The following is a 14,103-nucleotide window of genomic DNA, read 5'->3' as shown; positions in this document are numbered from 1 at the left end:
TTCATGTATGATTTGTAATTCTGGCAACGCATTCAAAACATTTTTTAAAAAACACTCTGTGGGCCAAGCTAAATACATCTGTGGGCAGAGAGTGACCTCTGAATTAAACTGTTTCGCTATTTTGGTTGTGCAAACATGAGTCTGCATTCAATGCAACTGGGTCAGGATTGAGGGCAGTGTGGTTTGCTGGAAGGATCATGAAATTTACAGGCAGACAGACTTGGGTTTTTGAATCCTGGCTCTGCCACTTGCTGGCTACGTGACCATGGGCACATCACTTAAGGAGCTTGATCGAACCAACTCTGTATGATGGTTGAGGCTAAACAAAGAATTTCACAAGAGCCTAAAATGTGATCAGTTGCTCTTGAATATTGCTTCAGATTTCCTTTGTAAACGTTCCCTTTGCTTTGTCCAGGGTTATCCTCAGAGTTTGGGGGGCAGGGCTAGTTTCAAGTTCTGATTCTCCCGTCTGATGAGTAAAGGAACAGAAAACCCATGCATGGTGTTTGAAGCTAGACAACCTAAGTTCAAACCTCAGCAACATAATCAACTAACACAATGGGTTTAGGGAAACTGCTTAACCTTTTTAAATGTCAGTTTCCTCATCAAGGAAAATGCAATGAATAATGCCTTCCTTTTTGGGTGGTTTGGATGTCAAGTGCCTGATACATGGGAGAAGCCCAATACAGAGGAGAGCTAACCCCACCTGATATCCATCCCTCTACCCACTGATTCATTCACTCATAATGAACATAGGTCAGTGATGGCACATCAGTGGGGTTACAACACGGCATGGCCCACTGTCCTTGCTCCCAGGAAGCTGACCAGGGGTGCAGCGAGAAGAGTAAATGTCTGGATGGCACAGCAAGGTGACTTGAATTCCCAGAAGTCCCTCAATAAGAGGAAAGCCCACCAGGTCATGTTTGAATGGACCCGAGAGTCTGAATGGTGAAGGAGGCTTGGCCAGCTTCCCCATCTGATCAGAAGCTCATCCTTCAATCAGCTATAAAGAAATCGAATAAGGAAGGGGTGCCAGAGTCCGCTAGTGGGGCCATCACAGCCACCCACCATCCATCTTTGCCCCCACCTCCCAAACCTCCCAGGAGACTGTGAACAACTTCTGGAGGCAAATGGTCCCAGTCTTGGCTGCAAACTGGATTCACCTGCGGAGCTAACAAGGTCAAAAAATAAAAAGTAAAAATACCCAAGCCCAAGTCCACCCCCAGGTACTGGGGCGTGGTGTGGGCATCAGGATTTTAAAGAGCTCCCCCGGGTAGTACCATTGTGTCGCTGGCAATGAGAGCCACTGTGCTAAGGCTCCCAGCACCCAGCAGTGCCCTCGCCACCCAAAGTTCCCACACCCAGGGGCAGAGACTGGCTTCAGCACTCCATCTCCCATCCACCCACACACACGAGCGCACTCTCTCCCTGGAGTGAGAGGGTGAGGCCAGGCTGACTCAGAACAAAAGATGAGTGATTCACTAGGTGATTCGCCCACTGTTTTGCTTTCCTATTTCCCCTCCTTTATTGGTATCCAATGGAAGGAAATGGACAGTGGAGTCAGAGCTTGGGGGGGGGGGACGTGCAGCTTCTTCAGACACCAGCTGGGGGGCCTTGAGCAGATGAATCACTGTTTCCCTCACCCACCCAGCTCCCCTCTCTGCCAAAGAAAACAAAGCTCTTCTAGGACAGTCACCGCGAGACTGCGTGAGATTACTTATCAGATGGTGCCTGGCTCCAGATCAGACGGGCGGAGTTAGCGCCCTTCCTGTCGGTCCCTCCTCCCCCAGATCAGTCACCTCCCAGGAAAACCAGCAGTCACCCCAGCATCCCCACAGGCTGCAGTCCAGTCCCCTCTGCTCCGCTGAGCTGAGCGCTGTCGCTTTAGGTGTGTGACTCAACCTCACTGAGATGCAAGTTTGCAGCAGGTGAAAATGCAGGTGATGACATGGTCCCTTTTCCTTCTGGGATGAAGTCAGCAATGCAAGGAAGCCTAACACAAAGCAGGTCGGGTGACCAAGAACCTTCCCTCCTGTGAGATACAGGGATGATGGTGGTGGTGATGGTTCGGCTTCAGGTAAATCCAGGAGATACGCTGGGACTACTGGCAGACAGCCCTCCTGAGGTGAGCACCCTAGCTGCCCTGGGCTCTCTGTCTGCACTTCTAGACACTGTCCTCAGAATGGGACTGACATGGAAGGCTGGGATGCTGGTCAGAGTCCAGTATCCCCACATCTTTCTTGGAGCTCCAAGCTTGCAGAACCGGCTCCACTCTGAAGTCAACAAGGCATCTCAAGTCTAGGGAAGAGCTTGAGGCCACCCACCCCAACATTGCTCTTCTGAGGACAGAGCGTCCCTCTCGTCCAGGCCTCAGGACATAAGAACTAGGAGTCCTTCCTGATTCTCCTCTCATCCTCACATCCCACCTGCCAGCGAGTCCCTCCAAATAGACCCAGAAGCGGGGCGCTTCTCCTCCTGGCTGCCCATCCCTGGTCCAAGCACCACCGCCTCCTACCTGGATTCCCCAGCATGACCTTCTGATTCGTCAGGAACCCCGTCGGTCTGTCCTCAGCTCAGCATCGTCAAGGTTTTTGTGAAGCATAATTCATATCAGCGATTCATCATTACTCACTGAGCACATACTGTGTATCAACCGGAGTCCCAGGCTCTAAGAGCTTTCTGGGGAAGACCTCTCTCTCTTGCCTTCAGCCCTTCTCCCTCCCTCCCCTACCCTTTCCCACCTCTGGCCTTCCCTTTGCCTGCAGTCCCTTCCCTGCCTAGAAGGCTTCTCTCCCAGCACCTGGGCAGCTCAGCTCCCCGCCTCCTTTCCATCTTTGCTGAGACATCATCACCTCTGTGAGGCCCTGGCTACCTGCCTTGTTTACATCTGCAACCTTCCCCCTCCCTCCCCCAACTCCCTGCTTTGATGACCCCATCAATGCTCTGGATGGTCCACTTCTCTGGTGGTTCAGACGCTAAAGAGTCTGCCTGCAATGCCTGCGGGAGTGAAAGAAAAGTGAAAGTGAAGTCGCTCAGTGGCGGCTCTTTGCGACCCCAGGGACTGTAGCCCACCAGGCTCCTTTGTCCACAGGATTTTCCAGGCAGGAATACTGGAGTGGGTTGCCATTAATGCGGGAGACCTGGGTTCAATCCCTGGATTGGGAAGACTCCCTGGAGGAGGGCATGGCAACCCACTCCAGTATTCTTGCCTGGAGAATCCCCATGGACGGAGGAGCCTGCCGGGCTGCAGTCCATAGGGTCCCAAAGAGTCGGATCCGACTGAGTGACTAAGCACACAAGCATAAGTTCATTGAGGGTGAGGCTTTTGTCTCCTTCTTTCACTACTAAATCCCCAGCACCTACCACACTCCACAAATAGGCACTGAATGAACCCAGTCTCTTCCAAAGTGTTCTGACGGGTTTCCCATCGCCTCTGCCTCCTCTCGCAAACTGTGACCCTTGAGCCGGATAACTGTCAGGACTAGGCTTTGTGCCACTTGCTGGGACAGGACACTGGGCTAGCTGCCCGAGGTCCCAGTCCTGGCCAGGCTGTAGCCTCCCACCCCTCCAGACGGGCACCGGGTGTTCTGGGCAGGTTAAATGGGCTGCCACACCCTCCGCTCAGGTCCCACCAAACTGGCCAGAGCAGCGCGGCCCGGCCCTTCTCCATGATGGGGACCCCAGGAGGTGGGGTGCGGGGGGCGTGATGCAGTGGCAGGGGGCTGCCCTGCGGGGTCCGCCCAGCCCCTCAGCAGGCCTGACCCTCGGGGCCTGTGTCCGCAGAGGTGGTCGGCGTGGGCTGCGTGCTGGACGGCGTGCGCTACAACAACGGCCAGTCCTTCCAGCCCAACTGCAAGTACAACTGCACGTGCGTGGGGGGCGCGGTGGGCTGCACGCCGCTGTGCCTCCGCGCGCGCCCCCCGCGCCTCTGGTGCCGCCGGCCCCGGCGGGTGAGCTTGCCCGGGCGCTGCTGCGAGCAGTGGGTGTGTGAAGACGACGCCAGGAGGCCCCGCAAGACGGCGCCGCGCCACACGGGCACCTCCGGTGGGTTTGGGGGGGGGGGGGTGGGGATGGGGGGGGGAAGGCGGGCGCGGAGCGCAGGGAGGGCTGCTCCAGCCCGCGGAGGAGGAGGGGATGGGGAGCTCCTAGAACAGAGCCACCGGGAGGGGCCGGGGGCGGCGGCGGCCTGCCCACCGCCTCAGTGTGTGTGGCCCAGTGACCTCCTTCTGACCGAGCGCAAGCAGAGCGCCTGCCGAGTGGGTGACCTAGAAACCAAAGCCTTTCATCCTCCTCGGCAAATCCTTCCCCAGCCCGCCCTCCTCGCTTCCTCTGTCCTCAAAGGCCTCTGCTGCCTCCCGTCTCCCAGCATCCTCTTCTCTCACTCATTCATTCCTGCCTTCCTTGACCCGTCTCCCCTGCGCACCTGCTGCCTCTCCGTGCGGGTTCCCCTCCCTGACTTCTGGGTTTGTGTGTTATCAGCTTCCTCTTCCCAGTCTTGTGTATCTTGCTCCATCCCTCTGTGAGATCACTCCTTGGTCTCCCTGGCTCTTCACCTGTCTCCACCTCTCAGCTCACTCCCTTTTCCATTTCTTAGACACTTACGACCACTCGCCCTGTTCTGCTTGCCAGGATACATCCACTGAAAGAACCAGCCAAGGGTTGGGGTTTAGTTCCCACTTCCTGAGGGCTTACTAGGGACGGGGACAGCTTTTGAGCCCTGTCACGTGCCTGAACCTGTATTTTCTATCCACAACCAGGGACAGGAGGCAGGGAGGTGCTGTTGTCAACCCCACTTACAGGTGGGGAGCCTGGGGCTCGGAGGTGGGAGCCAGTTTATTGGAAGCTATCCAGATGCTAAGGGGCAGCACTAAGAGCTGAACTCAGACAGTTTGCCCCTGAAGCCTGCATGTCCCCTTAGCCACGATGCCCTGAGCATCACTCAGATGAAGTTCTAGTACTGGGGCAGGCACTTCCCTTGAGCTTCCCCAGATAATGTCATCTCTGCAGGGGCAGGACCGGTGTCTTTTACCCTTTTATTCCCAGCACCTTGCAGATGCCTGATGTGTACTCGGTCAATATCTGGACCCTTTTATTGCCATACCAGCCCCGCAGGGCAGATGTTATTGTTCCAGAAAAGAGCCTGAAGCCCAGAGTAAGTTGTCTAGAATCACACAGCCTGTAGGTGGTCGAGCAGGGATTGGACTCAGGTCACCTGTCTTTAAAGATGGTCCTCCCTCTGGAGAAGTACGAGGAACTCATGACAAGTTCTCTTCTCCCTGGGGGTCCGTGATAGTTAGAAGCCAACTTGACCTCCAAGCGGAGGGACTGCCCACTCGCTGAGGTTCAGGGACCCCAGCCCTTAGGGTTGTGACCGCAGGGATTGGGGGGCTGATGGAGACTGGGAAATCACTGGGCACCTGGTCCCCATCCTCAGGGAGCACGGGTGAGATAGAGCCGTGGCACAAGAACTGCATTGCGTACACCAGCTCCTGGAGCCCCTGTTCCACCAGCTGCGGCCTGGGGGTCTCCACCCGCATCTCCAACGTCAACTCCCGGTGCTGGCCTGAGCAGGAGAGCCGCCTCTGCAACCTGCGGCCATGTGACGTGGACCTCCGGCCACACATCAAGGTGGGTCTGCCTCCCAGAGAGGGGCAGGCATCTCAGGTCAGGAAGATCTGCTGGAGAAGAGATAGGCTATGCACTCCAGTATTCTGGCCTGGAGAATCCCATGGACTGTATAGTCCACATGGTCGAAAAGGGTTGGACACAACTGAGTGACTTTCACTGAAGATAGCTCTCAGACTGTATAAGCTTCAGGCCCACACATTGCCTGGGTCTATTCTACCCTCATTTCAGGCAGGGTGCTGGTACATAGTTGACCAGAACAGCCATTCATTCAATGAGTTTAGTACGTGCCTACTGGTGGCTCAGTGGTAAAGAACTCACTTGCCAATGCAGGAGACATGGGTTCGATCCCTGGGTCGGAAAGATCTCCTGGAGAAGGAAATGGAGACCCACTGCAGTATTCTTGCTTGAGAAATTGCATGGACAGAGGAGCCTGGTGGGCTACATCCCATGGGGGTATCAAAAGAATCGGAATCAACTTAGCAACTAAACCAGAGCCATGTACCAGGAAGAAAACTAGACTGTAGGGATGCAGAAAGAGCCTCGCCCTTGAGTGGCCCGTAGACCCACAGAGCTCCCTTTAAATAATGCCAGTCCAACTGAATAAGTTGCGTGAAGTGTGTGTGAGGGTCTATGGGAGGCAGAGGAGGAGGAGTTTAGGGTTAAATGAGTCCAGTCTTGGAGGCCATGATGGCTCTGCCCCTAACCAGCAGGGGGCGCTTGGCAGGCTGAAGGAGTCATCCTGTGTTGGAGAAACTGACCTGGGCATTGGCAAAGCAGAAGGCAGGAAAGAAGGGAAATTGCAGGTTGAGAGAGCTGCGCTGCGGCAAGGCAGTCCCTTTGTGTGCTCGGTTTCCTCTTGCATAATACAGCTGGGTCTCTTTGTCTTTGGGGTGATCCTTCCTACTTTGAAGATGCTGCAGATCCGAAAGTAAGATGGGGTGCATGGCGAGTGAAAAGGGAAGAACTGAGGGCTTGGAGCTGAAAATGCTGATCCTCTGAGCATCTCAACTGAAACCTCCTTTCCTGCAGGAAGGGAAGAAATGTCTGGCCGTGTACCAGCCAGAAGCGCCCGTGAACTTCACGCTGGCCGGCTGCACCAGCACACGCGCCTACCGGCCCAAGTACTGTGGGGTCTGCACCGACAGCCGGTGCTGTATCCCCTACAAGTCCAAGACCATCAGCATCTCCTTCCAGTGTCCCGATGGGCCCGACTTCTCCCGCCAGGCCCTGTGGATTAACGCTTGCTTCTGCAATCTGAGCTGTCAGAATCCCAACGATATTTTTGCCGACTTGGACTCCTACCCTGACTTCTCAGAGATTGCCAATTAAGCAGCCACAGAACCTGGGCTCGAGGCCGACCCAGAGCTTATAAAGCAGCCAGCCTTCTGAGGCCCCCACTGAGCCTTCTTTTGTCCACTTCCCACTCGTTTCCAATGACCCAGATCCAGGCCCAGGCCCGGGACTCCTTGTCCTGTCTCTGCCCACCCAAAGCACCCATCACGGCACGCTCAGGCCCAGACAGTGGGTCTTCTCCTTGGCAGCAGTCCACATACACTCCAAAGAAAGTGCCTAGCTCTGGACAATACCCGAGCCCGATCCGGCCTGTCTGAGTCACTGGAAGTCCTGCTGGATCTCGCCCAAGTCCCAAGGAAGAGAATCAGCTAGATCTTCAGTATCATTAATTCCTTCTTTAGATACCAAACCACCAAACTCTCTGGGCCCATTCAGAAGGATAGAGGGGATTTAGGACAGTGGACCTGTCCATTCTTCAGGCCAAGGAGGACCCTAATTAGCAGTTTTGACCACTGCACACCAAAGCTCTGTCTCATTCTAAAGACCTGTACCTACCATGGTCACCGAATATTTGCTAAATGAGGTGAATGGTTGTTTGGTTTTGGTTTTTGGACAGACAGTTGTGTCCATGAATCCGGGCATTGTTGCAGTTAAGTTTCTGTTCACCCATTTCAGTTAAGTTTCTCTTCACCCTTGCACTGTGAAGGGTGTGCATTGTGTTCATCCCAGGGAGAAATGCAAGCCGATAAACTTCCTCTTGTTCCTGGGAGAGGTCCCTGGTCGATACACCAGGGTCAGAGTATGGTCAGTCTATTTTCAGAAGGAACGATTGAGCCCTGCACCCGGACAAGGCACTGGGCAGTCAGCCAGCCTCCTCCTCACACCTGACCATCTGCGTGCTGGGGGCTCGTGGAACTTGGTGGGTCCCCTGGGACCACATCTCTGACCCCTCAGAGTGGTGTCCTGTGATAGCCTTCTGCTCTGAGGGAGCCTTGGGTCCAGGTTGAGTGTGAGTCAAAACAAGAAGTGGCTTCACAAACCAAGAAGTGGGTCCAGTCTGTGTCACCCTGGGGTGGCAAGAGTCCCTGGGCCCAGGGCATGTGTCTTTCTGCCTCGGTGACCCATTTCACAGACTGATCCATAAAGCTCAGTTCTGGTACAAAGACAGAAGTTTACCGATTGTTTCAAAACAGAAGGATATTTAACAGGGATGAAAAGCCAAAAGGGTTTGATGCTAAAAGGAAGAGAAAGTCGTTATTAATGGAAATGAGGCTATTATTTATTTTATTAGTAAAGTATAAATATTTACTGCTACATTTCTTTTATTTAGCACCTTCTACATGTCAGACATTGTTCTCAGTGCTTTATGTGCACCGTTACACTAGCTCATGGAAACTGGGAGGTCGTGTTGAAAAGTGCCCGTTATTATTTCTGTTCTTACAAATGTGAAATGGAAGCTCAGTAAGGTAAGGGAGCTTGACCAAAGTCACCCAGCTGGTCAGTGGGGTAGTCAGGATGCAAATCCAAGTTGGACTGACTCTGTAACCCGTATCTTCCCTCAACTTCTAGAGCTTTCCTGTGCGTCAGAGCAGGAAAACATGTCAGGATAAGCGACTTCTCACTGTCATTTTTGGTTCTTATTACTGTTTCTCCAGCTTCTTTCCCAAGAGAAGAGTGTATCTGACTTTCAGATTATTTAGATGTCTGAGCATCAGACAAAATCTAGGATAAACCAAAATCCATGACTCCCGTCCAGATCCCTCCTTCAAATCAGAACCAGCTCTCACCATGTATTTAAAGATGATTTTGTTACCTGATGCTGCAGACTGAAGGATGGTGCCTTTTTCATGAGGGAATTCTGAGTGGTGAGCAGAGGGATTCCTAGAGAGGGGAAAGGGATTGAAAATGTGTCCTCCTTACTGTGACCTCCTGAATGCCTGGTGCAAGGCATACAGTGGTGCTCAATGTGTATTTGATGAATAAAGGAAATTGTGTACGTGTCCCTACATGTGTTCAGAAGATCTCTTTCTTCCAAAGGTACATGACAATCTAATTTTTATCAGCCAAATCTGAAATGCCGTAGAAAAAGAGACATTTAATATCAAAAGAAAGGCACGTGTTCGTTGAAAGAAAAAAAAGCCCAAGAGTTCTTTTGTGAAGAGAATTTTGTTGTTGTTCAGGTGTTCAGTCGTGTCTGACTCTTTTTCAACTCCCATGGGCTGTAGCCCACCAGGCTCCTCTGTCCATGGGATTTTCCAGGCAAGAATACTGGAGTGGATTGCCATTTCCTTCTCCAGGGGATCTTCCCAACCCAGGGATTGAACCCATGGTTCCTGCATTGGCAGGCAGATTCTTTACCACTGAACCACCAGGGAAGAGAATTTACTCCATGAATAATCTTTCCTGTAGGTCCACGTGGATCATGTTGGATTTTTGTAGAGTGAAATCACCTGCCACTCACAGCTTCCAAGGACCAGGTGAGGGCTGACCCCTTTTGAAATTCAGCAGACACCCAAGAACTAGGTTCCTACTGAATTTGCTTCCCAATTCAGGAAAGTGAACGTGGCTTCTAAGATCATAGGAAGCCTATATGAGGGACTTGGGGCTTTCATCCCCAGGATGGGTGGGATGGGGTGGCCAGAATGCCCTGCTTTGAGAAATGAATCTGTCCTGTGCAGGCCCCGGAGAGGAAGTCTCAGTTTCACGTTTTGAAGTCATGGGGAAGGAGACAGAGCCGTGGTGAGACCTGCTCCAACAAAAGTTACCAATCATGATGAAAAAACATCTCTTTATTGAATGCTTACTTGGTGCCAAGCCCTCTGTTAACTTTTGAATTATCTTACTAATCATGGCAGCAATTTTGAGCAAGCATCTCTTCCCCATTTTATAAATGGAAATTCTAGGACTCAAAGAGGCTGGGAAATCAGCCCTCAAAAGTTGAAACCCAGATCTCTGCTTATTCCACTCTACCTTGCTCTGGGAGATGGTGAAGGACAGGGAAGCCTGGCATGCTGTAGTCCGTGGGGTCAGAGATGCAAAGAGTCAGACACGACCGAGCGACTGGACAGCAACAAGAAGCTGATTTTGGCGAGGCCTCCAGGCAGAGCCTGAATGAGGCCTGTTGGAGTGTCCACTTCTCCAGTCCCTTGTAACCCCATGTCCTGGGATAAGGGAAAGGTAAATGAAAGAATAGTCAACCTTTGGTGGAGAAATTCACATAAGTGCTTAGAGTGACTATCTGTTGCACGCATAGATGAGCAAGAAAAAGGAGACCTGAATTTACCATGTCACTAATGCGTGCTAACCCTTAGCATAAGCATTTGGTGAGCACTTACCAGGCTTTAGGCTAGGTGCTTTACTGCATGCCTAATTTAATCCTCAGAGCAAGCCTAAGAGCTGTGGCATTATCATCATTTCCCATTTTAGAGATAGAGCTGAGGCCCTTAGAAAGTATTTGCTCATTGTCTTCACAGCTAGTGAACTGCCGACCAAGGTTGCAAACTGAGGTTAGTCTCACACCTGAGCCATCTCTCCTGATGCTAAGCCCAGTTAGCCTGCCCCCACCCACCCCTGCAAACCAAAAGGCACAAGACAAAGGCTTACTGGCAACAGCTGCAACATTAACTTTGAAAATGATTCAGAGAGTGATCAAAGAAAGTAGATTTAAACGATATGATTATCTAGGCTCTCATTAACATTTAAATACTGTGTATTCCTACAAATTGCGGGGAAGTAATGCAACCTGAGACTATTACATTAAATTAGGTCACTGATTTTTAAAGACTTATCTTGACCCAAAGTAACTGAAGTAATAACTCTGCCCAGCTGGGAGTCCTGAATGGTCAGAATGGCCTGCTGTGTATTTCTGCATGTATACATATGTGTGTGTGTGTGCATGTGTGTATATCTGTTTTCAAACTATGACTTAATATTTAAGGATTCCTACGGCCATTTTCAGGCTTCCCTTGTGGCTCAGACATTAAAGAATCTGCCTGCAATGCAGAAAACCCGGTTTCGATCCCTGGGTCAGAAAGATCTCCTGAAGAAGGGAATGGCAACCCACTCCAGTATTCTTGTCTGGAGAATCCCATGGACAGAGGAGCCTGGTGGGCTACAATCCATGGGGTCACAAAGAGTCAGACACGACTGAGTGACTAACATCCACACACACATACACACACACACACTGCCATTTTTGTAAGTGACTAAAAAATACATATGAAGAAATGTCTTAGAATTTCCCCATAGAGGGAAAGTAGCACTTGGGCAACCTGTCATGTTTTTCAGTATTCCTCATTTTTCTCATGATTTGTGTCGCACGGAACATGTTTATCCAATGTGAAGAGTCTTCATTGCTCTAATTCCCTGTTTATAGCTTTTTGCCTTGAAGCAATACATCATCAGCAAAGTGATTTACTGGACTGGGTGAGTTTTCCTGTATTTTCAATTATTATGAGGCAATGATGGAACACTGAACACTTTCAGTAAATGTGCAGATGGTGGACATTAGGGTCCCAGATATTTTATACATGGCAATAAAAATGGCTAAGAGTTTGAAAATGCACTGAGAAATGGGAATTCTGGTATACAGAAAAGACCAGGGGGACAAATGTGTTGAGATTGGAAAACATCTCATGTAAATATAAAATGAACATTTGGCATTCATTCACTTACTCATTTATTCAATGTCTTTTTATATTCCCAAGTACCCTGTGGGTGGGCTTCCCCAGTGACTCAGTGGTAAACAATCTGCCTACAAATGCAGGAGCTGCAGGAAACTCGGATTTGATCCCTGGGTCTGGAATATCCCCTGGAGAAGGGAATGGCAGCCCACTTTAGTATTCTTGCCTGGAGAATCCCATGGACAGAGGAACCTGGAGGGCTCCAGTCCATGGGGTCCCAAAGAGTTGGACACGACTGAAGCCACTTAGCATGCATGCATCCTGTGGGTACCTGGAGGTCTGGGACCATGACTGCATCTTCTAAGCCTAGCACATATCAGGGATTGGGGAGCAGGGGTTGATGGATGGATAGAGATCTACTGGGCTTCCCTGGTGGCTCAGATGGTAAAGCATTTGCCTGCAATGCAGGAGACCCAGATTCGATCCCTGGTTCGGGAAGATCCCCTGGAGAAGGAAATGGCAACACACTCCAGTATTCTTGCCTGGAAAATTTCATGGAAGGAGGAGCCTGCTAGGCTACAGTCCATGGGACTGTCACAAAGAGTCGGACACGACTTTTCTAGAGATCTATTGTCTGGTGCCTTGGGAACCAGGGGAGTGAAATGAAGTATAAGGAAGTTTGCATAAAGAGGAAGAGGAAGCTGCTAAAGGCTGGCTTATTGATAGCAATAAGAAACATATCACTGTGCCAGCAAAGGAGACAGAATTAAGAACCAGATAAAACAGTAGAAGCAGTTCACTGTCTGGGTGGGACTAATTAAGGGGTGGACAAACATCCCTGCAGGCAATAAAAGCGATAAGGTCCTCCACGTTGTCAGCCCTAGGAACTAATCCATGTTTTATAATCTGAAGATGCCAACAGGTGTTGTGTGAGTTATGTGCTCAGCCAGCTGTTTTAAAAGGCGAGAGTGATATAGTCCATTTCAGAAATGGTGGCAGAAGCCATTTCATCTCTGTGAGCTTTTTATCTGTGAAGTAAGGATAACTCAACCTCACAGATAAAAGATAAAAAGGGGGAAAGAAACCACAAAATATGCTAAATATGACTGTTATTAGTGATACCATCTCTGCAGGCTGTCCTTATCATGAAGTCACATGGTCGGTGCTTCCTGCAGAGGGCAGGGCATTCAGGAAATTTTTCAGAGCAGGAATGAGGAAGGGCCTTTTCTTCAGCAGTGAGTTTGCCTGTCAATGGATTTAATTTCAAAGACATAGCAAATCACCTGCTACAACCACATCTATTACTAGGAATCCCTGCCGTGTGTACATGGGGTAGGGGCTGGAGTAGCATCAACTAACCTCTAACCGCAACAGAGCAGTGACCCAGTTCTATCCCTGGGCCGGGAAGATGCCCTGGAGGAGGAAATGGCAACCCACTCCAGTATTCTGGCCTGGAGAATCTTATGGACAGAGGAGCCTGGGGGACTACAGTCCATGGGGTTGCAGAGTTGGACATGAGTGAGCACAGTGCAGCAGAGACCCAGCCAATGGCCAGTAGTGAGGCTGTGTCAGCAGTTGTGTGTTAACATAGTATTTCCTCTGACCCAAAGGTGGACCTCCCAGTTGGCGCTAGTGGTAAAGAATCCACCTGCGAATGCAGGAGACACAAGAAACACAGGTTCAATCCCTGGGTCGGGAAGATCCCCTGGAGAAGGAAGTGGCAACCCATTCCAGTATTCTTGCCTGGAGAATCCCATGCACAGAGGAGCCTGGGTGGCTATAGGCCTTGGGATCATATAGCGTCAGACACAATGGAGCATAGCATAGCAAAAGTGGACCACAGACCTTAACATCGCCAGTTGAAGTCATCTGTATTTTTCTTATCACAGTAGTGGCAATTATCTCAAGATGCTATTACATTCATAGTTGATTGGACAGTGAATAGACATCTGAATTAGGCTGATCTCATTCTTCTCATTAAGAGACAGAAAGACTTGATTGGTTCCGGGTCCCAGAACCAGAAGATCAAGTAGCCTTTGGGTTAGAACCATGGTTTTATGCTTTAGAGACACAGGGAAATCTGATATTAGAAAGCAGGAGGCTCATCTCCTCACCAATCCCATCTTCAACTCAGAAAGCCAAACTTCCCCCTTCTGCCCTTGGATTCCATGTGGGACACAGTTGAAGAGTTTTCATGCAGCCTCAGAAGCCCAAGATGGATTTAGGCTACATCTAGGGCCTCCCAAGTGGCACTAGTAGTAAAGAATCCACCTGCCAATGAAGGAGATGCAAGAGACATGGGTTCCATCCCTGGGTCGGGAAGATGCCCTGGAGGAGGAAATGGCAACCCACTCCAGTATTCTGACCTGGAGAATCTTATGGACAGAGGAGCCTGGTGGACTACAGTCCATGGGGTCGCAGAGTCAGACACGACTGAGCACGGTACCGCAGGGACCCAGCCAATGACCTGTAGTGAGGTTGTGTCTGAGAAGAGGAAGGAGGAAGGGGCAGATGGAGGCCTCTGTTGTCCCCTACAGAGCCTGCACGTGGTTGGTCTTGG

At 50.8% G+C, this 14,103-nt stretch overlaps 1 protein-coding gene across 1 annotated transcript in view; it reads left to right on the top strand.

The window, feature by feature from the left end:
* Positions 1 to 8,927, top strand: part of CCN4 (cellular communication network factor 4) — a 31,316-nt gene extending 22,389 nt beyond the window's left edge. Inside the window, exons 3-5 of the mRNA XM_040262088.1 lie at positions 3,784 to 4,044; positions 5,435 to 5,628; positions 6,658 to 8,927. Of these exons, the coding sequence (XP_040118022.1) occupies positions 3,784 to 4,044; positions 5,435 to 5,628; positions 6,658 to 6,957 (755 nt within the window). The 3' untranslated portion in view covers positions 6,958 to 8,927. The remainder of the gene's footprint in view (positions 1 to 3,783; positions 4,045 to 5,434; positions 5,629 to 6,657) is intronic.
* Positions 8,928 to 14,103: the final 5,176 nt, after the last annotated feature.

The sequence above is a fragment of the Oryx dammah genome, unplaced genomic scaffold, assembly GCF_014754425.2.
Source record: "Oryx dammah isolate SB20612 unplaced genomic scaffold, SCBI_Odam_1.1 HiC_scaffold_19, whole genome shotgun sequence".
Classification (NCBI taxonomy): Eukaryota; Metazoa; Chordata; class Mammalia; order Artiodactyla; family Bovidae; genus Oryx; species Oryx dammah.
The sequence above is the reverse complement of the archived record's forward strand: the minus strand, read 5'-3'. Positions and strand labels throughout refer to the sequence as shown.